We start from the raw sequence: 26,864 nt of genomic DNA, 5'->3' as shown, positions 1-26,864 counted from the left end.
AAAGGGGGACTTTTAGATAAGCTACACTAACCATCACTCAGAGGATTTGCCTCCATTACGTTTATCTACTAAATGTGGTCTGGTCAAGTTCCATTGTGTTATGGCCTGGTTTGCCACATGGAGCCAACGCACATAAAGCACCTGTGTCCTGTGGTGTAGGCTAATGACTGGTCTATCAGATGTGAGCCATGTTCTGAACACTTTTGTCAGTGGTCCTATATGTGAAGATGATAAGTGGCTTCTCCTCTCTGGGATAACATCACATGCACTGTCATCTTTTCAGCTCTTGTTATTTAGCTTTACAGGCGTCACAGACAAACATTGAAAACACTGACTCATAGAAGCCTGCCTGATATATTGTGGGAATTTCAGAAAACACCTTTTAAATTTTTCCTGAAACATCTATTGCGTTTTTAAGTCCACAACCTTCAAAGACTCTTCTCTTCTGCTTTAGCCCTAAATATTCTTTAAATTGTACACAAAATTAGAATTTTAATCTGTTTCATAAGGAGCGTCTTATGGTCTTGACTTCATTAACCCAAATGAAATACCATGCAGGTTCTCTTCATTAGGATATTAGTTCCAAACCTTGTGAAAAGTCAATTTAATTACCTATATGCTCTTTCAGAAAAGATGAGGGGTTTAAACCATAAAACTTTATGTTTTTCTGTTTTTACACAGGCTCTCATTATGCTTCTTTATTTAACACAACGTGTATGTTAGTCCTACATGCAGTGGTTTGTTGGCTTGAAATTCCACTGATTGGCTGAGGCAGTGGCAGTATCTCACCAGACTTGTCACTGATTTTTACATTTCCCGGAGAGAGCCCTTGTCATTTTGTCAGCCTCCCCATGGCTAGAGTATGTGGGGACAGTGGGGCGGGCTGTCAAACTGTGCCTGCTTGAGAGCGCCTATCCCTGGGTTGATGAGTCATAATAAGGGCCAGCCAGGTGGTGAAAATGAGCGGGGAGGCGTCTGAGGTGTGTGTGTGTGTGTGTGTGTGTGTGTGTGTGTGTGCGTGTGTGTTTGTGTGTCAAGGGTGGAGAGAGGAAGAAAAGATGGAGAGAGAGAGAGATGGTGGGAGGGAGAAGGAGCACTGAGCCAAGTGTTCACACAGATCTTGGGGGTTTTTGAATCTCTCACTGCGGAATGTCTTCTCTACTTTTGAAGTGAGTGTAGGCTTTAACTTAGTAAATCACCAGTTACTCTCTCGAGCAGTTCTCTCAGATGATCCGACTCTCTGAATGGAGAAACGTTGCTGCTGTTGCTGAAAAATGAAGGTGCTGTGTTTGAACTTTGCCATCACCTGTCTCTGGCTTCTTCCTCCAGCGGTGAGTAGGATCAGTGAAGAGCTGCTCTTTGCTCTGCTCCTAGTGTGCTCACTATTAATGTAAGCTGTTGTTGCAGTGGCACTGAAAGGTTTTAATTTTCTGGAGATTTACTTATCTGTGCTGTTGTCAGAGAATTCATCTCAAATTCCCACATGTTCTGCTTCTGCCACTGCTCATCATATTGCAGCATTGTTGCACAATCAAACAGTGGTCTTGTTTTGTTTTGTTTTGTTTTGTTTTAACTGTTCTGGTTTTGTGTATGAAGAAAACCACAGCATTATTGCAGTTTTAAACGATAATACATAACTTGACATGATAACACGGTTGGTGAGCAAATCCTGCAAGTTAAAATTTAAGTAGTAGACATGTGAGAAGTCCAGTCAAACAATTTGTGCTTAGGTTTGACTCCAATAAGAATTTTATTTACTTCTCTTCCTGACTTCCTGTTTTTTTCTGAAGTTTGGCATATGCCCTTTTATTGAAAGAATTTAATTGGCAGTGGTCATTTGTCTTGATATGATACAGCCAGACTCAGAATTTAACACTTATATTTCATGATCTGAGAAAGTCTTGGGGCTTCATCAAAGACTCTTCTAACAGATGATGAAATTCAGCCAAATGAATATGTACCATCCTCAAAATTTTAATTTGTTCCAGTCTTGTAGTCTTTAATTCTCTTTCAGGCGTAATTTTAATTTGAATCTGCTCTCCTGTCTTTAATTTAACTTTCTTAACGGTGCTGCATGAGCAGCCATCTGTGACATCTGTACCTTTAACACTGATGCTATCAGGTGAAACCTCAAAGCAACCTAATTTTGTACTTTATTACCTGAACTAAATGATTGCTCAATCTCTGTCAGTTTGAAAAAGTTCTATCCCCCCTGGGCTTAAGAAACATTGTCACCTCATTTTTTATATTTTATAGTCTGAAAAACTGACACATTAAGTGTCTTTTTAGCCAATGGCAAGAATGTTCTTGGTGTCCTCAAATATGAAATTACAGCTCTCAGTTTTCTCAGTTTTTTCTTCTGCAGATACTTTTGCACAGGTGTTGTGCTGCTCGCTTCCACTCCACTGCTGTTGCTCAGTTGCAGTCACTGTGCTGGCATCTTGACACAGAGCCAATGACACGGCTGTCACACAGTGAGCTCCAATTAGGGTGGGTGAGAACAGCACACAGTTGGAGATTTAGGCTCAGTAACAATAGGCACAACTGGAGCGCACTTGGTTACAGAAAGAGGTAGAGATTCGCACACAGGGCTGGCGTGATTAGGGGTGATGTGAGTCCCACTTGTTGGTGAGAAATAATGATATCGTGGGAGCTGTTTATTCAGAAATCTGGAGGAGAATAACCATCAGCCTTCATCTGGCTTTGACACATTATGATGAAACTAGAAATAAAATCTTAAACAACAAGCGAGCAGAACTTTTTTTGCACGACTCATGTGCATGTCTCAGGCATGAAAAACTGCATCTTCCACACTGCATCCATTTCAAATGGAAGTGTTGTTAATGAATGAATGAAGAAAATAAAGTCTGACACCTGGATTCACCTCACTAGTGAGGTGATCCAATTATTTTTTACTCTTAACTCACAGATTTTTGTTAACAATTTTTGTCTGTACATTTGTTATACTCAAACATATCATAGTGCTGCATGCCAATTGTGCACTGAATCTCAGAAATATCAGCCGCATAAACATCCTTGCTAATTAGTGGATTTATTGGGATTTGAAACAGCAGGTGGCTGCCTGGCTTATAATAAGCTGCTTCGTCAATCTGAACATGCACTTAATTTTCACAACCCTGTTTCTTTTATATTTTCTGTGTAGTGCCATTTTTTTATGGAGGAAGACAGTCTGAATTAACTGTGTTTCTGTATGTAACCAACATCTTCTCTGTGTGAGCCAATGAAAACCAAATTAATACCACTATGACAAAAACAACTACTATTTCTCAAAGTAGTCAACACTTTTATTTTTATTGGAGGAATAAATGATATACTCATATTTAGAAGGCAATTTGTTTAGATTTTAACATTTGATTTACATTTAAGAATGTAAAGCAGCTTAGCAAATCAGATTGTTGTGCTGTTAAAGTTTTGCAAATCTCTTTGAGACAGCTGATATGGAAAAGATGCTGTGAACAGTCTTAGACCCTTTTTTTATACAGTATGCACTGTAAATGTCTACCATTTTCAACAGTGACCTGTGTGTTGATTGAGTCCCTCGCTCTTCTAAGCATAAAGATTAATAAGCCCATAGATTCAGTTCATTTTCAAGGTCACACTGAAAGTTTTAACAAGGGAACAAGAGTATGAAGGAGGACAACCAAATTAAAATGTGTTAATGGCAATATGAGTGTGACTTTGTGAGTAGTTGTGTGCATGTTCCTTCCTGTAGTCCTTGCCAGAAGGAGTTGACCTACAGTATTGATCACAATCAATTTCAAGTTGTTCTCATTCAAAGGATCTGAGACATCAAGGCATAATTATTTTAATCGATTTTCTGCTGCCTTGTATCGTACCTACAGTGATACTGTCCTTGATTTGGAGTTGTCCTGGTGGTCTAAAGGGCTTTCTTTCTCTGTCACTTTTTTATAGTATGGCACTAATATTGATATGATATAGCTCTTCAAAACTATCTGAGTTTGATGAATATGGAGCAATTTAAACACAGGTATAGTGTTGGTCTCTGTGTTACAATCTGGCCAAAGAAACATTTCAGAGAGTATTGGAAAGTAAATGTAGTTTTCTATTGTCTCCTTGAAACCTAAACTGGCCATCTATGAGGTATGTTTTTAGTCGAATCAACTGGGTGTTATCCAGAGCTAGAGCCTCATGTCAATTCAACTTTGAAAAAATGAGAACTTATCTTTCAATGCAAAACATTCACATAGATCAGTTTATTACTATACAGGTTAAATGAAATCTAAATCAGATATCTAAATTGAGAAGTTAATTTTGTGTCATAAGAAGACAGATTCTTAAAGACAAATTGTATAGATAGGGTGACCATCCAAAACTAAATTTAAAGTCACTTCTTTGCAGTGTTGAGCTGCTGACATGGTGTACTGACCTTGATGTATTCAAAACACATTTGACCATGGCCATTAAAATTAAGTCAAGTCCAAACGTGGTACACTTTTCCTTTTATTCTGTGCATTTAAGGTTTGGTTCACCCTAAAAACATATTTTATCACTTACCTCTAGATGTATCTGGCTGTGCAAAGAGTTTTTAGAACTCTGAAAGAAATATCAGAATTTTGTTTGGTGTGTTTACTACACAGAAAAATCAACAGCATCACTTTTTTCCAGAAACAGTGTCCCCGTTACTCTGGATAAACTACAGACCGTGCTGTCAGGTTTGTCAGGGATTATTTCTTTAGTACATAGTTGTTCCCATGAAAACTGAGGTCTCTGGATTATCCAAAGTAACACAGACAACGTTTCCGTTCACATTTGTTATACAAGAATGGCAACAGAGCTATGAGATACTGACATCTTAAAACCTAGAAAAGTTGTTTTTTGTAGGTGATTTTGTTGAATTGGCCCTATAAGAGAGAAGAAAGAAGTGCTACAAAATGTTATAGTCCTTCGTTTCTGTTTTGCTCTCTGTAGGTCCAAGAAAAAGCCAAGCCCTTGGACCTTCAGAACCAACAATGGAGGGAAGAGGAAAGAGGAAGAGGAGATGCTGTGGGAGCTGCACTGAAGGTTAAACATATCTCTAAAGATTTACAGATCATTTCCATGAAACACAAAACACCTGCTTACGGCTCGCTTGGCCCGTATGGTTGGCCACAGAACTTCTCCCAAGTCTTGGATCAATATGTGTACCGCTCTCCTCCCAAATCCAAACCTCCTGCTAAAACATCCCCAAAAGCCAAGAAGATCCTGGGCTGGGGGGATTTTTACTTCAACGTAAAAACAGTGAAGTTCAGCCTCTTGGTGACAGGGAAGATCGTGGACCACATCAATGGGACTTTCAGCGTCTACTTCCGCCACAACTCCTCCCGTCTGGGGAATATATCTGTCAGCATCGTTCCCCCCTCCAAAGCTGTAGGATGGGAGGTTCTGGATCCTGCGACTCAGAGCACTCACATTAAAAACTCAGTACTGGTTCCAGATGTGACATCTGAGTTCCAGAGCTCCCCTCAGTCCACCAGCTCAACTCCTCCTGAACCACAGAAGCAGCAGCAGGACATGATGATGGTAACGGAACTCAACTGCCGGATTGAGTACCAGAGAACCAACCGGTCCAAGAAGACAAAACCCTGCATGTATGACCCAGGACAGACCTGCTACTCAGAAAACACCCAGTCCCAGGCAGCCTGGATCTGTGCTAAACCCTTTAAGGTTATATGCATCTTCATTGCCTTCACTGGCACTGATTACAGGCTGGTGCAGAAAATTTGTCCAGACCACAACTTTCAGACAGAGCAGAACCAGCAGCACTTTGGATGACAGATTCTGTAAGGCTTAAACTAAGGCAGAAAAAACTGATTTTTCACACATTCTTCAAAATCACAAGTTTTTCCAAAATGGGTTTGAGATTGACTGTTTTTATATGCCGCTAAAAACTAATTTGTGCAGTTTGAGCCAAAACGTGTGATAATGTGTTGATAGCAGGACATGATTACATTGAGTTTTAAAATAGGAGCTTTGTGTTGTCTGAAATTACGCGCACCCATGACTTGAATTATATCATCACTTTGTGTGTAGTGTTTTATGAATTTTGTTTTCAGAATATGTATTAGCAGATGTGAAGTCCTTAAAACCCAAACTAGTTATTCACTATTTGAAAAATGTGATTTCTTGGCTAATTAATAAAACAAAATAAATGCATCTTTAGGGACTGAATCATCTGTGGTTTTGTAAGCATGCACTTTAAGAGCATTTGTTCATTGCACAGTAGTAGATTAGATATTATTATATTAGATATCTTAGATATGAACCAGATGATTTACAGTGGTAGTCACTTGTAGTACGCGTGTCCTTGGCTCCAGTCCAGTACTGATTTTACTTTCACCCTTTGCACCCTGAAAGTTTTCTGTTGTCCCAGCCCTCTCCTGTCACAGACATGCTTTCTTTGTCATTACGGCAAACATTTCGGGTGAGTACATTTCTTTAATAATGTATTTATTTCAGAGCTTTTCAAAATACATGCACAGATCCCTTGCCATATGTTTATTAAAAAATATTTTCTCCTACTCCTAAGAGCAGTTGTGACTAAATCACTTATTTCTGAAAACTAAGTCAGTCTTGTCACCCCAGGTAACCTCCACCCTGATGGAAATGTCAGAAGAGAAAGGCGCGTGACTGTTTGTCCCGGAATATTTTTTGTTGTGTGAGGAAAATTGACTGTACAGTCTGCACTCTATACAAGACTTCATATGGTCAAGGCTTAGAAAACATAATGAACACAAAAGATGAAAGGAGACTTGCTTCAATATATTTTTATGCTTGAACAGTAATCTCTGTATTAGGCCAAAGTAGCACATAGTTATGTAACTATCATGCAGCTACATGCTGCCTTCAACAAACAAGACCCTGATAACTAAGTCACTGCGTGTCTGGCTAGCCCACATTACACTTTTCATGTCCAAGGTTTTCCATAACTGCTCTGCTGAATAACACATTTGGTTCTTCACTGCCTTTCATTTAATGGATTGTTTAGAACATCAAAAGACACATTATTCTAACTCCCTTGTTTCCAAACCCCCAGTGCAATGTATTTTGAATGATGAAAGTGTTTCTGCAAAGGCTTATTTTTCATGAGGTTTTCAAAAGACACCAAAGGAGCAATCTTGGACAACAACAACAAAACAGAATTCCTCAGAAACTTTTCAACTCTGCACAGCTTATAGCGCAATGGAGAGTTCCATCAGATCCTGTGACTTTGCATTTGTCTCCTCATTTAAGTTTTATGAACCATTATTTAAAAAGTGGATATTTATTCACTGACTGTGTTGATTCTTGTGATTATTATGTCCTTATACACAACCGCATGCTGCAGCCCTTCTTTCCCAGAGTTTCAGGATGTTTGGGCCGAAATTGCCAGATGACTGTGGAGTTGTGCAGGCGAAGCCTCAGCAGCACCAGTGGGTGGACAGGACAGGAGAGCCTGGCCCAGGATGACCCAGAGATGTGGAGCCTCCTCCAGCAGGAGAAGGACAGACAGTGTCGGGGACTGGAGCTCATTGCATCAGAGGTTAGATCCAAATTTTGAGAAAAAGTAGCAGAGGTAGTGGAATGTAGTGAAAGTTTTCTGATTTCCCTTCACTGTTACTATTTACTGTATTAACTGTTGATAAGATTACTAAGTAAGCTTAGTTAAATTTTAAAACATTGATCTTACCAATGAAGGTGAGTCAAACTGAAACTGACAATTAAAGAGTGAATTAAGTGTAATTGTGAGTAATGAGACAATACTGGAAAGTTTGGTTATTTTCCTGATATAAAATAATGAAGACATAACTATTTACTGTGGAAGTTTCATACAACACAAGGATAACAGGGTCTCAGATTTATTTCAAAAGTCCAGTTCAACAAGATTTATGACTCAAAGCAATCACCCATTGCCATTGATATGAATGGATCAAAACTGGCTATCTAACCTATCTGGCATGACATATGAAAGGTTAAACATAGTTTACAACAATATACAGTATATAGTATAGTTATAGAGTTACTGTACAGATAGTGAATGTTTACTACAATAACCTGTAGTCATTATGTTCCTGTAAGACATGTTGGCAGAATAACCGTATGAAAGCCTCTCAGAAGTTGTTCTTGCTCTTCTCGATTACAAGGTAATTTACAAAGCAACTATAAACCATAAATAACCACTTCACAATAAAGAAAAAAATCTTTACACTAGATTCTGTGTATTATCTTGTGGGTAAAGAAACACTTAGACCCAGGTTTTATGGGAACTTTGGTGACCCATATCCACCACTCTGAAGAAAGATCAAATGACTGTGACCGTTTAAATATTTGTTCAGTGTCTTACATCATGCAGAGGTTATGTGTGAAAACAGGTTTATAAAAACCAACATTATTTATTTAGCATGGGATTTTTTTCATTCTTTCTTACCTGCTTGTTCCAATCAGATTATTGGTGAATGAGTTGTACCAGAATATAATTTCTGGCAAAAAAAACAACAAAACAAAATGAAACAAACAAACAAACAAACAAACAAACAAAAATACAATAAACATTTAAATTTCACCTAATTGTTACCCATGGTGGAAATTTGTCAAGGCTTCTCCTGTGTAAAAAATTCATAGAATCCCCACAGACTAAAAGTCAATGAATATATTTAAATGTGAAAATTATCTGTGCAACAATCACAGTAAATGTGCAAATTAATTGCTAAATAGTTGGTTTGCAAGGTGAAGCTCATTACATATGTGGTGTTTGGTTTGAAGGATGTTTTGTTCAAATTCTTGCTTTGCAGCTTCATTGTGAAAGCAGCTGCTCAACCTGGAATATCAAAGATGTTACTAATTAGCATTTGCACTTTTCTGTAGATGTGGCATGTGAGACAGACATATGAAAGTGTCACAAAAGCAACTTAGACTGCAGAGGAGCCTCTTTCAGCTGTGTAACTCAAAGTCAACAGAGCTGTAGTTTCTGGAATTTAACTGTTTTCTTCACCGAGATTTCCTTCACATGTCCCCCCCTTGCAAGACACTGATTTCATCGAGTGGAAGCTGTGGGAAAAGAAGGGGGCTTTCATTCTTTTATTCTCTAGCAATTAGGAATCCAAAGAACTATCAGTCACAATGACATCTGAAAGATTTTATCTTCTTGTGCATGCACTGTCAGTCAGTCGCCGCTGCAGGCTGACTCCCAGTAGAGAGCCCCTGTTTTTCGTCTCCAGGAACACAGTCAATTGATCCCATTAGATTTCCTCACTGATTTCTGACATTGATCTTCTCATTTAAGTTGAGACAGAGAAGGAGGGGCGGCCGTGGATGTGTGTGGTTGTGTTGTGTTGAGATAGTGTTTTAAAATGTCATAGAGAGAGTTTTATGTCACATTGGGTTCTAGTTTTAAATTCTGCTGGAATGATTGAGGGATCCCAGAACAGTGACAGATTTAGTAATAATAACACAGAGGGGGCAGCTGAAGAGGACAGAAAGAAAGAGAGAGAGAAAAGTGAGAGAGAATATGTGCAGAAGTGAGAGTGAGAGTCAAAAATACTGAGACAGGAAGAAAAATTCACTTACATTCATTTCCTTCTCTCCAGCTCCATCTGACTCTGTAGTGTCTTTGGGAAATTTGATGCTGTGCTGAACCCCATGGGTATTCAGTATTAGTTAGATTCCTCTATATTCATCCCTTACTTTGGCTATAGTACCTCTAATACTATAATAGTTTTAATTTATTTAAATGATTTTAATAGCATTGATTATCATTCTCTGATTCTGGAACTCATCTTGCTGTCTTCATAATTGGTATTTGAAAGAGACTATGGTTGCACTGTGTAGCTGGGCCTTGCTGAAAGAGCAGGAGTGTTCAGTCACTCCTCTATAGGTAGATAAAGGTTATATTTGGATGTTGACAGTGTTCTGAATGTATGAGCATGATAAAAAAAAAAAAAGCAGTGTGTGGCTCTGGATCTTGACTGTGCTTGTTCGTCCTATCAGAACTTCTGCAGCCGTGCAGCACTTGAGGCCCAGGGCTCATGTCTGAACAACAAATACTCTGAGGGATACCCAGGACAAAGGTAACTATATGGATAATGCACTTTTCAAATTATAGTGCATGTGATTTGAGATTGTGATGATAATTGACAGAACTCTGAAAGATTTTTCAAAAAGAAATGTCAGTGAACCGAAAGGCCGCCAATTTTACATCCAGACTAGAATGTATATGATGCAATTGTCGTGTGTGACACCCAAATGCAGGCAGCAAACCAGGCAGGAAGGTGAAATGCAGGAGCTTTAATAAAAAATATCCAAACAGAACCTCACTTGAAGGCCATCCAAAACCAAACAAAGGAGATCAAACTCAGGAAATATAGACACAAACAAACAAAATCAAAATGCTGAAGACACAAGGGAAACAGGGTCCCAAAGAGAAAACTGGAGGAACTAACAGACAAACCGACGCAGACAACAGTGAGCACAGAGACTAAATAGACACAAGGAAGGCAAGGGTAATAGAACACAGGTGAAACACATAGGGGTGGGGCAGACAATAAAACTGGAGGGAACCAGGACAAAGACAGGAAGTAAAAACAGCAAGAGACACACAAAATACAAACGAAAACGAATCAAAACTAATTTAAAAAGGCCAAATATAAAATGTCTACAAAACGGGCAAACCATGACAGCAATTCAGATACAAAATGAATATTTTGACATGATACTATACCATATGAAGCAATACAAAATTATACACTAGATATAACAATGTGATAAAATACAATACAATGGGAGTTGTGGGGAACAAGTGAATGAATGACACTGACTTGGCCATCAATGTTAAGGTACCCTTTAGAAAGACTTTTAAGCAACTGTCTCCTCCCATGTGTAAGTATGAAGCAGAAAATATATATATTTACAATACATAGGGAAATGATTCTAAACTATTATTTATTTTTCAAAAATTTTTCTATCAAATCTTGATGGATGCCTCTTTCCTATCTCAGGTACTATGGAGGAGCAGAGATCGTAGACCAGATTGAGCTGCTGTGTCAGAAACGAGCGCTTGCCGCCTTTGGTCTGGACCCAGATTTGTGGGGTGTCAACGTCCAGCCATACTCCGGCTCCCCCGCTAACTTTGCAGCCTACACATCTGTACTGCGGCCTCATGACCGCATCATGGGCCTGGATCTGCCTGATGGAGGACAGTGAGTGAACATTTTACTATCTGTTCAAGCCGGAGATTCTAAAATACAGTTTGTTGTTTGTGTAGCAAGTGACAATGTAACAAAAGGTTTTTTCAAAAGGTTATAGAAATAACTCTAAATTGATCCAAAATCGAATAGAAAGTGACATACTAACTAATAATGATCTTGTAAATGATACAAGTTATAGTTGATATTAGTTAAAAATAAAATAAGTAATAATTGCTGGGTAATAATAATGATCATATGTAATTACTGAGAATTCAAAACAATGAATTATTACATAGACTTATTCGGTACATTTAGCTCGACATTTTATTAAATGTCTGACAGTTATTATGTTTTTAGTTGCTAGCATGCAATGAAACGGTCTGAGATTTTTGTGTGGTTTTTGACATTTTACCACATGAAACTGGATGCTGTTATGGGACTTAACGTCGAGAGACATTAATGTAAATGACAAAATGTTAGTCACACAGTCTAGAGTTGTCACATTATACCGCCCACTTTGAAATAAATATATTTTAAAAGCTTTAACTACATTAATAAAACCTTAAAACAATATTTTTTTTCCAAACCCTAATACACATCTTATGTAAAGTCCTTAATACACAGAAGAATATAGTTAAATACACACTTTGTATTAACGTGTGTAATGGATTTGGACGGTTCACTTTGTGAATATAGACCTGCAAGTTTTATATTTTATGGCAAACACAATCTAAAACATATGTGGTTGCTGGTCTAGAGTTGGTAGGAGTGCAGAAAGAGAGAAAGAAAAAATGTATACAAATATGCATTGATGACATGGTATATATTGACATATAACAATAGTAGATGAATGCACTGAGTAGCAAGGGATAAAAACATGAAAGAGCTTTTTCTTTTCTCAAAAGACAAGAATATAACAATATGATATGAGGAAGATCTAGTCTTTACTTGACCAGACAAATTCAGGTACAGGCTACAGTCACTAAAGATAAGCTGTAGATGAGAGGAAGGCCAAGTTTCACAGGAATTATTTATGCTATATTTGATTATGTAAATATACAGGTCAGATAGAAGAAAAATTAGGCTCTACAGAGGTCAGAATAAGTTCACAATACAGTAGAAGACCCTGCATGAACCCTTCACCTGCGGATCTTCTGAGATGCACACTGTCCTAGTGTTAAGTTATAAATCTTATTTTTTTCTATTCCACAACATTTCAGCCTTACCCATGGCTACATGACAGATGCCAAGAGAATCTCAGCAACCTCCATCTACTTTGAATCAATGCCTTACAAGTTGGATGTGAGTAATTATAATTTGGTTGACTTTTTGAAAAGAAATTCAAATTTAAATCAAACTTGTCAAAGTAAATCTGTGAAGAAAAAGAATGCTCCAGCTGAAAAGATATCAGACTGTAAAATCTTTTCTGAGACTCTTCTCTCTATCACCGTTCTCTTGTATTATCTAAGCCCAAAACAGGTCTGATAGATTATGACCAGCTGGAGAAGACGGCCCGACTCTTCAGACCTAGACTCATCATAGCAGGAACCAGTGCCTATGCTCGCCTCATCAACTACCCTCGCATGAAGAAGGTATTATCAGGAATTATGTCCACCATGTTGTTTAACATAACAGTGGTGCAAGTAGTGGTAAACACAAAAATAAAAAAGCAGTTTGTTAAGGTCCCAAATCAAGTATAGAAAAATATAAGGGCAATAAAATCAGGAAACAGAAAAAGAATGATCGATGAGAAAGTACAATGAAACAATATTTCTAAAAGACTGACTGACTGAATTTCATCACTATGTATCTCTGACTGTGTTTCAGCTGTGTGTGGAACTAAATGCCTACCTGCTGGCAGACATGGCTCATATCAGCGGCCTGGTGGCAGCAGGAGCTGTTTCCTCTCCTTTCCAACATGCTGACCTGGTCACCTCCACTACCCATAAGTCCCTGCGTGGAGCAAGGTGAGGCCCTGAATTGAGATTTTTTTTTTAAATTTGTCACAAGATAAGTCTCAGCTTGAGTCTGGTCAGGTTATTAAAATATGGTTTAATATATGTATCATATGAAAAAATACAGTTTACTTACTTACTTACTTACTCAGCATTTCAGGCTGGGTACAGTAGCTTTCTTTCTCTCTCTGCTCTGCAGAGCTGGTCTGATCTTCTACCGCAAAGGTGTGCGGTCTGTGGATAAGAACGGTCGGGAGGTGACCTATGACCTCCAGGACAAGGTGAACTTTGCTGTGTTCCCTTCACTTCAGGGAGGACCTCACAACCATGCCATTGCTGGGGTGGCTGTCGCTCTCAAACAGGTCCAGATACTTTGTTAAATATATTTTTTTGAGAATTCAACAACAGTCTAATCAAAATCAAGCAACTGAGAAAATCACACTGCAAAATATTTTTAGCTTAATTTCAGTATCTTACATCTAAATCACACATGTCCTAAAATGGACTCTTCTAACGAATCATTTATGTCTCTGCAGGCCTCCACTTCCATGTTCAAACAATACATCTCTCAAGTACTGCTAAACGCCAAGGCCATGGCTAATGCTTTGCTGAAGAAAGGCTACACCTTGGTATCAGGTACAGAGGCAACTGTTTTCAAGGCTAAAGACTTCACAAGTTCTTTTACTCGTACAAATCACATATGCATAAGATTTTTCTTTGTTTTTTTCACTGTCTACAGACTACTTGAGACGACTGAAATTATTTATTTATCATCTTAAGTTATATTGTATCTCTGCCTCTTAAAGTACCTGATTAAGTCACTTTTCGATCACTTCTTTATTCGCTCATTTGCATTCTGTTTGTATGACTGTGGAAAAGTTCACTTAACCTTCAAAGGAAAAAATGGAATGGAAAAAAGCCAATATTAAGAGGAACTCTTAAAGAAGTGATAATAACTTCTTATCTCTAACTTATCTCACCACCAGACATATTTACTCTGAAGCTCAACAGAATTTAATTTTATCCTAAGCATACATTTTTAACTTCCCTTCTTGCTCTCAGGTGGAACGGATAATCACCTGGTCTTGGTTGACCTTCGACCTCGTGGGATGGATGGAGCTCGGGCAGAGAGGGTCCTGGAGCTGGTGTCCATCACCACCAACAAGAACACCTGCCCGGGAGACAAGAGCGCCCTCACTCCAGGAGGACTCAGGCTTGGTATTCAAATAAAAACATAAAAGTTTGTGCAGAATGTGCTGGTGCATGGATTATTCTTGGTGAAGAGCTGCAGGAGCAGAGGTTGTTCGGGCAGAATCTGTCAACCAGTCAGTCTTCCTACCTGTATGATATTGGATTCTTTATTCTTTGTCTGTCAGTCTGTCTTTTGTGATGGGTCTCTGTTTGCTTTTGTCTGTCTGTTTTTTGTCTGTGTGTCCGTCAGCCTGTCAGTCAGTCTCTCAGCATGTCTCTCTCAACCACACCAGTCTTAACCTCTTTATCAACCTTATCAACAGTGATGGAACTAATGTTGTCATATCTTTTTTTTATATTCTTACCTTTCTTTTATCTGTTGTCACTTTTTTACAGGAACCCTGGCCCTGACCTCCCGAAAGTTCAATGTGGCAGATTTTGAGAAGGTTGTGGAATTTATTGATGAAGGGATTCACATCGCACTGGATGTGAAGAAGAAGACTGGTGAGAGAATAAGTTTCCTTTTTCTGTCTAAACTTATGATTTATCCAGTGAGAATGGTGGAGTGGCATATGGTGACATATTGTTTGTTGGGAGGGCTTTCCAGTGCTTTATGACCTTAGGACACTTGATATTGTTTGAAAAAATGACATGATGATGTCACCAAATGAACAGAAAAACAGCTCTTTGTCGGTTCTTTGTCGGTTCAGTGTTGTGTACAACTTTTTATTCTTTCCATTTATTTATATATAAATACAGTATTATAACATTAATTATTTTGCTTGCAATTAAGAGGTGTTAGAAAAACTATGAACATGAGTAGGGTTCAGAGGTAGCATTAGATTATATATTTTTTCTTTTCACTGAAAGGGTGGTAACTGTGAAAATTATTTGGTTTAAAATAGATTCTTTCTGCACTTTCAGTTATTAATCACAACATGAACTGTACCAATTAAAAGAGTTTTTATTGCTTGCTTTTATTGTTGGAATGGTGTTGGAATTTTTATCTGAGGGGCCAAAGACATTATTAACAATCCTCATTAACAAGGGCCTTTTTTTTTTTTTTTTTTTTTTGACAGACAGTATGTTCAGCTCCCCTTCCATCTCCAGTAAATAACAGGTTTTCAAGCACATAATGGGGACAACTTCACAATATTTCACCTGTCTCCCAACAGGAAACCTGGCCAGCTTCAAGTCCTTCCTTCTGGAAGACCCAGAGACAGTGTCATGCATCGCACAGCTCCGCCAGCGGGTGGAGCTATTCTCCAGGCCCTTCCCTATGCCAGGATTCACTGACCACTGACAGCACCACAGACAGAAAGGCAGTTTCCCCAATCTCATCATGTGTGCACTGGATCCTTTAGATGTCCTCTAATTTAATGTGGAAACTTCTGCACACAGTCACATTTCCATCAACCCATGACAGTATATTTGTCAGATAGCATGAAAAATATGATGTGATGTAAATGTATCCAAGCCTGGTAAATAAACAGTCACATGATACACATTGCCAGATAATGTATTAAGACTAGTCATTACAGCATCATCACTCAACTTAGCTCAAAAGAGAGAGGTTTTATCAAGTGTTGAGTTAAATGATAAAATAGTCATATAATTCCAGTATCACCCATGTATTATTTTCCAATGACTGTTACAATAATACTAATGTGTAATTATAATGTAAAAACTTATTACAAGTGGTATTATATTTTTCCCATGTCATTTTATCTATAACACATTATAATGCAGCAATAAGCAAATATAAGTGTTGATTAATGTATTTGTCAACAACTATAACTGATCCTGTAATGAATGAATGGAGGTTGGTGTATAAAAAGCTAATGAATTATATAAATATAGTAAACACATTTAAATGTGTCCTTATATGTACTTGCAGCTAGATTATATCATGTTAGAAATATAGCTATAAAACATTCATATATGGCTAATAAGTGGTAAATAAGGAGGCTTAAAGTGTGAGTAAAGTGCTACCTCAGTCTTATACTCTTTATGAAGTTATACCACATTAATGCGATGATGTCAAACTGCAGCACTTTACCACATCAGCAGGTTTAATTGCATTAACATCTCATTCAATGATTGCTACACTTTGACAACTTATTGCAGTAATGGGCAAAATTCTCATAGCCTGGAAATTGTATTTGAATCTTTTAGATATGGCAAATTATTTGTTTTGTGCAGGCAAGAGATGATGAGGTTGATAATAGGGATGACTTCCATAAAGATTAAATTAATTGAAAAAAAACAATTGTACAGTACTGCATATCATCTGGCATTTGATACATCAGCAGGTTTGCACATTCTCTGATAAAGTTTTCTCTTGACAGACAGGACAGCTAGGGCAGACCATAAGTGTTTTAGAGGATTGGCTTTTGTGACGAAGCGCTTTCCCTTATATACATCAGGCTTTGTCCCAGGCCCTTGGAAGCTTACAGCAGCTGTGTTGGGAATTGAACCACAAAACCACAAACCAAAAATGGGAAACAGTTAAACAGCACAAACATTTTCAAACAATCTTTTTAGGCTTTTCTTGTAAAACATACCAATGTCACCTACTTTACCTTCACTTAGATTTGTTCTTGTAAAGGATTTGTGAAGCATGTACAATGTTTGTACAGTAGATATTCTTAATATCTAGAAACTCATCCTAAATTATTACAAGTTTGTTGGCTTTTCTAATATTTCAGAAGCTCTCATTTGTCACTTGCATTGGTCTCATTGTGGTATGAAAACCTGCTGCTATGTAACATTTGATAGAGAGGCAGTTGATTTATGTTTACAGTTGAAGGAGGGAGCAGAGTCTTCAGAATGAATAAACACTGATCCATGTTAAGCTGCTGGCATTTCCTCTGGTCATTTCCTCTCACTCTCAACTTGAGGGAACAGTCCAGGAAAATAAAATAAAAGCTAATCTCTTGGCAGAGACAGAGATCGGACAGGGTGATTGTTGGAGCCAAAGCTTCACGATCTGAAAAGAATCTTGTAACCAACCAGGAGCATCTTCACTCAGCTGTTTGCAGAGTTCCTTCTTCCAGCAAGACTATGTTTTATTTTTGTGATACTGTCTCTATGTCACCCTGCTGCCTCACATTACAGTTAATTACATACATGAGAAGATGAGAACATTATATAACTCCAGAGTTCTTCACTGTCCTCACAAAACCTTCAGAACTTGCATTTCTGTTTATTTAAATGTTTCCTCTCCCATAGTTTCTCATTTGTCAGAGCTTTATACTCCCAGCCAGATAAAAAGAGCCATCCTCCTCTTTCTTTCACTCTGGGATAAAATTAGAACATTTTCTGTTATTTTATTTTGATGTGTTTATTTCTTGTTCAAGGAAGAATATTTCCTCTAAAACACAATTGGTCTATTAAGCAGCACTAAATGAGCTATGCAACATGAAGCACTGCTGCTGCTGCTGCTTAATGGAGTGCTAAATATTTATTTCATTACAGAACTGAATGGACTTTTGTATCAGTCTTTTTTTTTTAAATCTGTCTTTCAATTTTTTAATTTATTGCTTCAGCTTCTGCCAGAGGAATGTGTCCTCTCCACAGAGAGTGGCCAGCTGAATCACAGGTCAAAGGTCAGGGAAGCTCTCAGCTCTGTCGTCCAAAAACATACACAAACACAAGGACACACAGACACACACACATGCAGCATCACAACACAAACAACGACTCATCCGCTTCATCTCTGTGCCTGTTTCTCATGACCTGACCACTGCTTTGACGCAGTATGTGTGTGTGTGTTCCTGTGTGTGTGTATTTGTGTGTGTGTGTTTGTGTGTGTGTGTGTGTGTGTGTGTGTGTGTGTGTGTGTGTGTGTGTGTGTGAATTTAAAGGTTTTTAAATATCCTTTAGGGAAATCATTTGATCCCTCATGTTCCATCGTTCTAGGTCACTAGACCTCTCCTTATTTCCGCAACAATCCCTGTGGCGTTCAAAAGAAGGATGGTTTTTTGATCCTTGTTATTCTTATTCTCTCTTTATTACCTCTTTTTGTTGCATTACAGGGAGGAAAACACAGCAGCTGTGAGATGAATATGGGCTCAGAGCGCAGAGAAGAAGTCTGAAGTTTCTTAAGAGGATGAAACAAGAGTCTCACCTTCACTGAACAAAGCTGAGAGATGCTCTAAGAAGTTAAGAATTTGTTTAATTTATCCTTCAAAAGTAGTTAGAAAGTTACTGGGGAACTTAATAAAGCAGGAGAGAAGGGAGGGACAATAGTGTATGTCAATATTTAAGAAGAGGAAAATTGGGTTTGCACACATTTATATTCATTTTAATATTACACCATTTAAAATATATTCAGGGAATCTTTGATTCATAGTTTTGTTCATTGCTCAGTATCATCTTCAAAAGAATAAAGCAAGAATGGAAAAAGGAGAGCTGAATATGAAGCCAACATCCTCCTAGAAAACAATGTTTGTGACTAAGATATGATTACATTAAAATCTTGACTAATTTGCAACCACTTTCTTCCTCTTTATCTGTGTCTCTTTTTAATGATTGGATGTAAGTCACAGAAGGAGTTTCCATCTGATTCACCTCATTACTATGCTTGTTTCTGCAGCATAGAGAGTGGTATCTGGATGCGGGCTGGTGTGTGTGTGTGTGTGTGTGTGTGTGCTCAGGTTGTACACAGTGTGCTCTGCTGTCACACATCAACGCCATGCTGGGGGACTGTTCAACATCCTGTCACTGCTGTCCTTGATCAAAGACACATATAGGGCTGTTGTCACACACACTGGTGCACACAGACAAACACACACACACACACACACACAAACTCACATAGTGTGGTTGTAGAACCACAAATCAGGCTGCAAAGTGACAGCTGCACTGCCAACATATGGCTCTGTTCCATCAGTTACTGATTATGTATATTTATCTTAGGATGTGGAAAAAGATCTGTATCTGACTCAGTTGCATGCAGGTGTTTGAGGGAAGTCACCTGTGTGTGTGTGTGTGACAGAGATAGAGAGAAGGGGGGCTTAGATTACCAAGAGAACACTCACATTTGAACATGAATCAGACACTTTATTTATTGAAAGACTTCAGCTCAGTTTTCATTGTTATTGTCATCATTTAGTGGCTGCTAAGCCTGTAATCATGTGACAGTTATGAAGAAACACATGCAGTCTGGTCACATTAACTTGATCTTCAATGCAATGCAGAAGGCGAGTGTCATTTTATGAGAAGTTGGTACAGTTACTTGAACTTGAAGCCTTCAGGCTTGCATTACCCTCAGAAAATGAAAAGATGAAACTCCCCAGAGTGTTTGTAAATGCATTACAAATTAATTGCACATAATGTACATTATTGGTCCTTGGACTAGTCACATTAATGCATCCAAATTTCAGAAATGGTCATCTATGGTGTAAAGCATTTGTGATTTGTATTCAGTTTGCTAAAACCTGCAATACCACTGGTAAGTGTCACCAAATCTAAACACCTTGGTTTATGATGTATGAGTTAAAACAGACTGGGAGGGTTTGAAAATAAAGTGTGTCATATGTCCCCTGCATATGTTGTAAGTATGTAGAAATGTTACATAGTTAACTTTTTCAGGTTTCATGTATGCCCTCAGGATCCATTAAATGCCAGTCCCAGTCACATTGACAGTATCACCAGCCAAACAACCAGTGACACTATCCTGATCTAGGATCCATTTCACCTTCCACCTGCAATGAGGAGGGGAAGGGGAATTAATCTGACCCTAGATCAGGATTTTCTCCGATTTTTCCACTATAGGTTGTGAGATTTAGAAGTTAGGTCCATCCTTCTTCAGGTTTTTGTAGTCTGTGGTGATGGCCACAAACTGGGGAAGAAGAAGACAGTAAAATTCAGTAGAGGCTTGATGACTATAATATCTCAATCCAAAAGATCCAATAAATGTAAATTAAAGTAAGAGTGTCGTACACTCCAGTTTCCTAACTTTGAATACATTGAATGTACATGTGCTGTATTACCTTGTACTGGTATGTGGGGTCAAGTTCATTCCATGGCTCAGGGTTATTGGTTTTGTTCCAGCTAAACACACAAAAAGAAATGCAAAGAGCTGCAATAAAATGGCATCAAGTTAGGTTGTTTGGGAATCTGATATACATGTATGAAGCTTTTATTTTGAACCTACCATACCCCATGATATGATACCCTTTCATAGTTAGATAGTACAAAATAAAATATGAAATAAAAAGAAAAAGAAGCAAAGACAACCAAAAGTTGAGGGTCACGTTCAAACTCAGCACAAAGTACATGGTTAATGCCCACTGTGTTGCCACCAGAGCAGTCTTTCTAGTGATATCATCAAACTTCCAAACAATCACGGCTGTAAAGAAATGTTGAAAGACCTGCAAAGAGACAGGACAGAGCACCATCCTGTGAGCACTTGTTAGAAGCACTTAGTTGTGTCTGCTGCTACTGTAGTATCATTAAAGGCAGAACAACAGTTTGGATAGCAGCAGGAGGAGACGACATCCAAGCAAAAGACAGTTTGAGGGGGAAATGAACGCAGCCAGGGTATCCTGTTGTCAGTAACACTCAAAAAACAAATCCCTCTGTTTAATTAGAGAGAAGAAGTATTCATCTACCCTCCACATGCCTCATTAAAATGTTGACAAATCCTCATTTCAGGACGATATGACTTACACAAGAAGAAAGTCTGAGTTTAATTAGTCTAAAATGCACATTTCCTTGTGAAAACATTCAATTCAATTCAATTTTATTTGTAAAGCACAAAATCATAATATACATTATCTCAAGGCATGACACAAAACATGAGTCTTAACCAGTAAAAAGACACCTATTAACACGCTAATTAGCAGATTCAATGTGCACAGTGAGGCCTTTGATCCAAAACTAGTGGAAAAGTGTGTCACCTGATGCCCCGTCCTTAATAGTGAGGAAATATAGATGTTCATTTTATAGTAATTTATCAGAAGTCAGGGTGAAATTTGAAGGTCCTTACATAACATAGGGTGCTCTGGCCAGACGAAACAGATACAGACATGCCCCGCCCATTCCCAAACAGATGAAGAAGAACTGGGGGATGAGCTGAAGACACAGAGAGAGAAAATCACAAGATTAAACTTTTTCAATCTTTTATTATGCAGGTTTTTATTTAACCTCTGTTTATCTGTTATTTCTGAATACACAAATGCACATTCTGAATATACAGTTTACATTTCATAGAGCACTTAAAACAGTCAAAAGCAACACGCGTCTTTGTTTGATCAACATTTGATTGATTAGCCGGTTGGAACCCACAGGATCAGAGGGAACAGACAGCTGTGATTCACTGCCATACATGAAAACAGTCAAATTCTACATAAGCTCAGCATTCAAGGTTTGACTTAGTGTATGGATTAAGTATAGAAGTGTTAGCAGTAGATGTAGTGGCTCTGTATAGATTTTAAAAAGAACCTGCCCACAACCTACTGTAAATTTCACACATTTTAACACATTCACACATTTTGTTAGTTTAATCCATAAAAATGTCAAATTGTAGTTTTACCAGTCACCTGCTTGTGATTGAACCTGCATATTGTATACTGCCTGATTTCTGTTTTATGTGTCTCTACATCTTTCTCACTTTGTCTCTGTAATTTCATTTAACTATTAACAGGGCATTGCTGTATATGAGCACAGGCTCAGTCAGCTACCCTATATACACACCTGGACAAAATTGTTGGTACCCTTCCGTTAAAGAAAGGAAAACCCACAATGGTCACTGAAATAACTTGAAATTGACAAAAGGAATAATACATAAAAATTTACTGAAAATTAACTCATGAAAATCAGACATTGCTTTTGAATTGTGGTTCAACAGAATCATTTTAAAAAACAAACTAATGAAATTGGCCTGGACAAAAATGATGGTACCCTTAACTTAATATTTTGTTGCACAACCTTTTGAGGCAATCACTGCAATCAAGTGATTCCTGTAACTCTCAATGAGACTTCTGCACCTGTCAACAGGTATTTTGGCCCACTCCTCATGAGCAAACTGCTCCCGCTGTCTCAGGTTTGAAGGGTGCCTTCTCCAGGCTGCATGTTTCAGCTCCTTCCACAGATATTCAATAGGATTTAGATCAGGGCTCATAGAAGGCCACTTCAGAATAGTCCAATGTTTTCTTCTTAGCCATTCTTGGGTGATTTTAGCTGTGTGTTTTGGGTCATCATCCTGTTGGAGGACCCATGACCTGCAACTGAGACCAAGCTTTCTGACACTGGGCAGCACATTTTGCTCCAGAATGCCTTGATAGTCTTGAGATTTCATTGTACCCTGCACAGATTCAAGACACCCTGTGCCAGAAGCAGCGAAGCAGCCCCAGAACATAACCGAGCCTCGTCCATGTTTCACAGTAGGTACAGTGTTCTTTTCTTTGTATGCTTCATTTTTGCATCTGTGAACATAGAGCTGATGTGTCAATTTTTGTCTCATCTGCCCAAAGGACATTCTCCCAGAAGCTTTGTGGCTTGTCAATCTGCATTTTGGCAAATTCCAGTCTCGCTTTTTTATGATTTGCTTTCAACAGTGGTGTCCTCCTCGGCCGTCTTCCGTGAAGTCCACTTCGGCTCAAACAGCGACGGATGGTGCGATCTGACACTGATGTACCTTGACCTTGGAGTTCACCTCTAATCTCTTTGGAAGTTGTTCTGGGCTCTTTGGTTACCATTCGTATTATCCCTCTCTTCAATTTGTCATCAATTTTCCTCTTGCGGTCACATCCAGGGAGGTTGGCTACAGTCCCGTGGACCTTAAACTTCTGAATAATATGTGCAACTGTAGTCACAGGGACATCAAGCTGCTTGGAGATGGTCTTATAGCCTTTACCTTTAACATGCTTGTCTATAATTTTCTTTCTAATCGCCCGAGACAACTCTCTCCTTGGCTTTCTGTGGTCCATGTTCAGTGTGGTACACACCATGATACCAAACAGCACAGTGACTACTTTTCACCCTTTAAATAGGCAGACTGACTGATTACAAGGTTGAAGACACCTGTGATGCTAGTTACAGGACACACCTTAGTTTAACATGTCCCTATGGTCAAATTATTTTCAATCTTTCCTGGGGGTACCATCATTTTTGTCCAGGCCAGTTTCATTAGTTTGTTTTTTAAAATGATTCTGTTGAACCACAATTCAAAAGCAATGTCTGATTTTCATTAGTTAATTTTCAGTAAATTTTAATGTATTATTCTTTTTGTCAGTTTCAAGTTATTTCAGTGACCATTGTGGGTTTTCCTTTATTTAACGGAAGGGTACCAACAATTTTGTCCATGTGTGTAAATAAAAATTAAATGCTAATTTTATCTTCATCTTTTTGTTTCACAACGTTAAGGAAGTTTGATTAAAAAACTGTTTCCACAGCAAGAGCAATAAACATGGGAGAGCCTGTTTAACACTCGTCACTGGGACCTTTTGCAGACACTGGATACTGTCATGTACAGTAATGATTCAGAAGATATTTATATACTCTTGTAATCACCTGGATGAAATTTATTGCTATTGTTTCAAAAGTTATTGTTTATTATTGTTATTGGTCTGCTGCCAGCTGGTTTCAGCAGAACATTCTGTTGCAATAGCAGCCACCACTGCTAACAACCCATAGTTTAACCAACGTCACATTCGCCATTTTGTCAGAAATGCAATTAAACAAATAGACAAGTGTCTTTCATTTACTCCTCATATTACCTTGCTGGATCATTATTTTAAGAAGTCACTTTATTACAGCTCTGTTTAGTGATTGCTGGTTTGTGATATTGCAGAATAAATTTTTCTTTGATCAGATTTCTAACCAAGCCAGCCACTAAAGCTATATTAACCTATGGAGCAAGTGTTCAAGGTTCAAGGTAGATATTATTCTCATTCTCTCTATATGCGATGCTCATTATACAGGGGAAGGAAATAACTCCTTCACTGTTTCAGTGTACACAGTAATAGCAGATGCAATAACAGATACACCTTTTAAAAAGATAAATATCAAGTACAAACGCAATAAAGTGCAAGTAGTATTAAGTAAGGAGTGAAGTGCAATGGATGATTATGTTGCTAATACTGTTGCTTATGTAACTCTTTTTATTGTTACTCTTGATTATTGAATTAATTACTGTGCTGTACTACCTGAGGAGACAAAACGTTTTATTAACTAAGAAGAGGAGCTAATTCAACCTACTTACTCAAGAGAGACTGTCCTCTGTATCACATCAGTTGTCAACAATAACTCCAAGGCAACCATTAACTCTGTGAATTTAAATTATACTCCATGTTTATTGGAAACTGCATACTGTATTTGACGCTTTCAGTCTACAGAAATGTTGCAGTGTTGATCTTGCTCCATCACCCTCCATCATCCTGTCATTGTGTGTGCACTTTTACTTTTAATGTTTTAAATTGTGCTGATAATACTTTCACTATTATGCAGGACCTTAACTTTTAAATAAATTGTGTGACCTGTGTGGCCTCCTGAATTTCTATGTGTCCATCTGACTCTCTCTTCATCTCTGTATTTTTGACTACTTGTCAATTTGTCTGGCTGATTTTATCTGTCTGCCTGACTCTTAAACTTTCTCACTCTCCTTAACAGTCTGTCTCTGTCTAGCTGTAGCTCTCTCCATCTGACTGTTGCAACTTGATCAAGGAGACTTGTTGAGTTTCATGGGGATTTGCTCCCTGTAGCTTCTCTCTCTCTCTCTCTCTCTCCTGCTATCTGTCACACCGCCTGTCTGTCTGTCCATATAATAGACCATATCAAGGAGCTCTGCTAGATTTTCATAGGGATTCCCTCCCTGCAGTCTCTCATCCTCTCCCTCTCTCTCTCTCTCTCTCTCTGTCTGTCTCCTGGGAAGCTAATGACAAGAAGTTAAAACTTTGTCACTCCACTCTCTGACAGCAGAGTCGGTAAAAAAAAAAACACAGAAATAATCCCATCCCCTGTAGGGACAGCTCTCATTTTCAAGTTTAGTTTATTCCAAATAATCCTTAGATTTTTTTTTTTTTTTTGTCAGTTTAGATTTAGGCGGTTTGCGAAAGTCATGGGAGTGTTTTAAAGTCTTAAATAGATAATTTTAAATTAGCCACTGAAGCAACTTAATCTTCTCTTGGTTTGACTAATTCATTTACCAACACAACAAAATGCTGTAGGCAATCATCAGGTTTTTATGCATCTAATCACCAAACGGCTAGAACTGAATTAACTCTTATGTTTAGCTAGTATTTCACAATACAGTATATATAAGATGTGTAATATTTTCTTAGAAATCTACATGAAATTAATGCACACATTTTAGGAGAATGTGATATATTGTCATATTACAGTGATCAAAACCTGATTTAAAAAACCCAACATACCCTATATCTTATAATATAATCACTGTCACATTATTTCAACAGATGCAACAGATCCACTCAGAGTAAGCCCTAACAAGAGGGACCATGGTGGAACAAAAGCTTCTGCAGTTAACTAAATTATATTTACATTGATGTTAATGTAGCACTGTTATTGAATAATGTGCATTGCTCTGGCAGAAAAAATAGAATAGAATAGAATGCTATAGGATTTTTATTCTAACTCAGTATCACAAACACAGGAACTGTCCAAATGCTGACTGCATTCAGTGTAGTTCATTCACCTTTGAATCATTTTTCATCCTAAATTTCTGTTCAGCTGTTTTGTTTTTATCATATTTTTACAGGCAAATCTCAGGAAATTGGGCAGTGCATTGACTTTCTTGGGTTCCTTCTCATCTTCATGTCAAAACATTTTTAATGACAACAGCTTATAACCACTTTGTCAAAATATGAAAGTATAAGAAAAAACAAAAAGAAACTAAATAGAGATTACTTACACCAGGGTGCCTCTTAGCATGTTCTACAGCTGTCCGAAATATCATCACTCCAGTTTATGGAAAAATTTAGGAACAAATTATTCACAGTCAATAATTCAGACCCTTGTTATCAACAACCACAAGTTTTGCACTGTGGTGCACAGACAGGATTAAGACCTGTTGTTCTCTGCATGTGGAGGGAAGAGAGGAGGAGGGGGAGGGGGAGGGGGAGGAGAAAGAGCTCATTTATATCTGATTACAGCTACTTCTGCTCCCTTGTTTGGGTGATCACACTGTGCTGGACACTGTGTAACAGTTTATATTTGAATAATAAGGTTTCATCTTTGTAAATATTCATCAGGTATATGATATCGTATCATACTCATCAGGGTGTTCAATCAGAAGAAGCAGTGTAAGCTCCTGCAGAGGGCACAGAGGTCTTTTCTCCCCCGTTTCCTTCATTTCGTTGAAGACTTTTTGGCCCTTCGGGAGCTAACAGGAGGAAATAGAAAAGCATACAAACACAGTGTCCTTTTAAAAGCCATTGGGGAATATCTATATCTATAGACCTCTTCTGTTGCCCAAGTCATATCAGTTAAGATTCCAGTGCAAGAAAAAAAGTGTATAAACATCTCAAAAAACACAGTTTGTAGAAAGCTGCAACAACAAAGAGAAAGAGAG

At 38.1% G+C, this 26,864-nt stretch overlaps 2 protein-coding genes and 1 pseudogene across 2 annotated transcripts; 2 read left to right on the top strand and 1 right to left on the bottom strand.

The window, feature by feature from the left end:
- The first annotated feature begins 1,112 nt into the window (after positions 1-1,112).
- On the top strand, positions 1,113-6,184 carry LOC139620326 (neurexophilin-2-like; annotated as a pseudogene).
- A 149-nt stretch (positions 6,185-6,333) lies between these two features.
- LOC139620323 (serine hydroxymethyltransferase, mitochondrial-like) lies at positions 6,334-16,194 on the top strand. The gene is made up of 12 exons (XM_071475705.1): positions 6,334-6,442; positions 7,346-7,540; positions 9,985-10,064; positions 10,992-11,192; positions 12,401-12,482; positions 12,650-12,772; positions 13,008-13,147; positions 13,335-13,497; positions 13,672-13,771; positions 14,198-14,353; positions 14,723-14,830; positions 15,502-16,194. The coding sequence occupies exons 1-12, from the start codon at positions 6,410-6,412 to the stop codon at positions 15,627-15,629; spliced, it is 1,509 nt and encodes a 502-aa protein (XP_071331806.1). The 5' UTR covers positions 6,334-6,409; the 3' UTR covers positions 15,630-16,194.
- Positions 16,195-19,369: 3,175 nt separating this feature from the next.
- On the bottom strand, positions 19,370-26,391 carry ndufa4l2a (NDUFA4 mitochondrial complex associated like 2a). Its single transcript, XM_071475691.1, has 4 exons — positions 26,205-26,391; positions 21,321-21,406; positions 20,323-20,383; positions 19,370-20,171 (listed from the first exon to the last, which is right to left on the bottom strand). The coding sequence occupies exons 1-4, from the start codon at positions 26,247-26,249 to the stop codon at positions 20,115-20,117; spliced, it is 249 nt and encodes an 82-aa protein (XP_071331792.1). The 5' UTR covers positions 26,250-26,391; the 3' UTR covers positions 19,370-20,114.
- Positions 26,392-26,864: the final 473 nt, after the last annotated feature.

Source organism: Trachinotus anak, unplaced genomic scaffold (assembly GCF_046630095.1).
Source record: "Trachinotus anak isolate AG129_WGS33_773 ecotype Australia unplaced genomic scaffold, CSIRO_AGI_Tana_v1 ptg000004l, whole genome shotgun sequence".
NCBI classification, from domain to species: Eukaryota; Metazoa; Chordata; class Actinopteri; order Carangiformes; family Carangidae; genus Trachinotus; species Trachinotus anak.
The sequence above is the reverse complement of the archived record's forward strand: the minus strand, read 5'-3'. Positions and strand labels throughout refer to the sequence as shown.

Bases quoted from the DNA above. Each gene is read 5' to 3' on its own strand.
- LOC139620323 (XM_071475705.1), top strand. From the start codon at position 6,410: ATGCTTTCTTTGTCATTACGGCAAACATTTCGG. The intron at 7,541-9,984 runs GTTAGATCCAAA...TCGTCCTATCAG, and splicing joins TGGAGCTCATTGCATCAGAG to AACTTCTGCAGCCGTGCAGC. The intron at 14,354-14,722 runs GTATTCAAATAA...ACTTTTTTACAG, and splicing joins TCCAGGAGGACTCAGGCTTG to GAACCCTGGCCCTGACCTCC.
- ndufa4l2a (XM_071475691.1), bottom strand. From the start codon at position 26,249: ATGATATTTCGGACAGCTGTAGAACATGCTAAGAGGCACCCTGGT. The intron at 20,384-21,320 runs GTAAGGACCTTC...TTGTGTGTTTAG, and splicing joins GCCAGAGCACCCTATGTTAT to CTGGAACAAAACCAATAACC. The intron at 20,172-20,322 runs GTAATACAGCAC...CTTCTTCCCCAG, and splicing joins ACCCCACATACCAGTACAAG to TTTGTGGCCATCACCACAGA.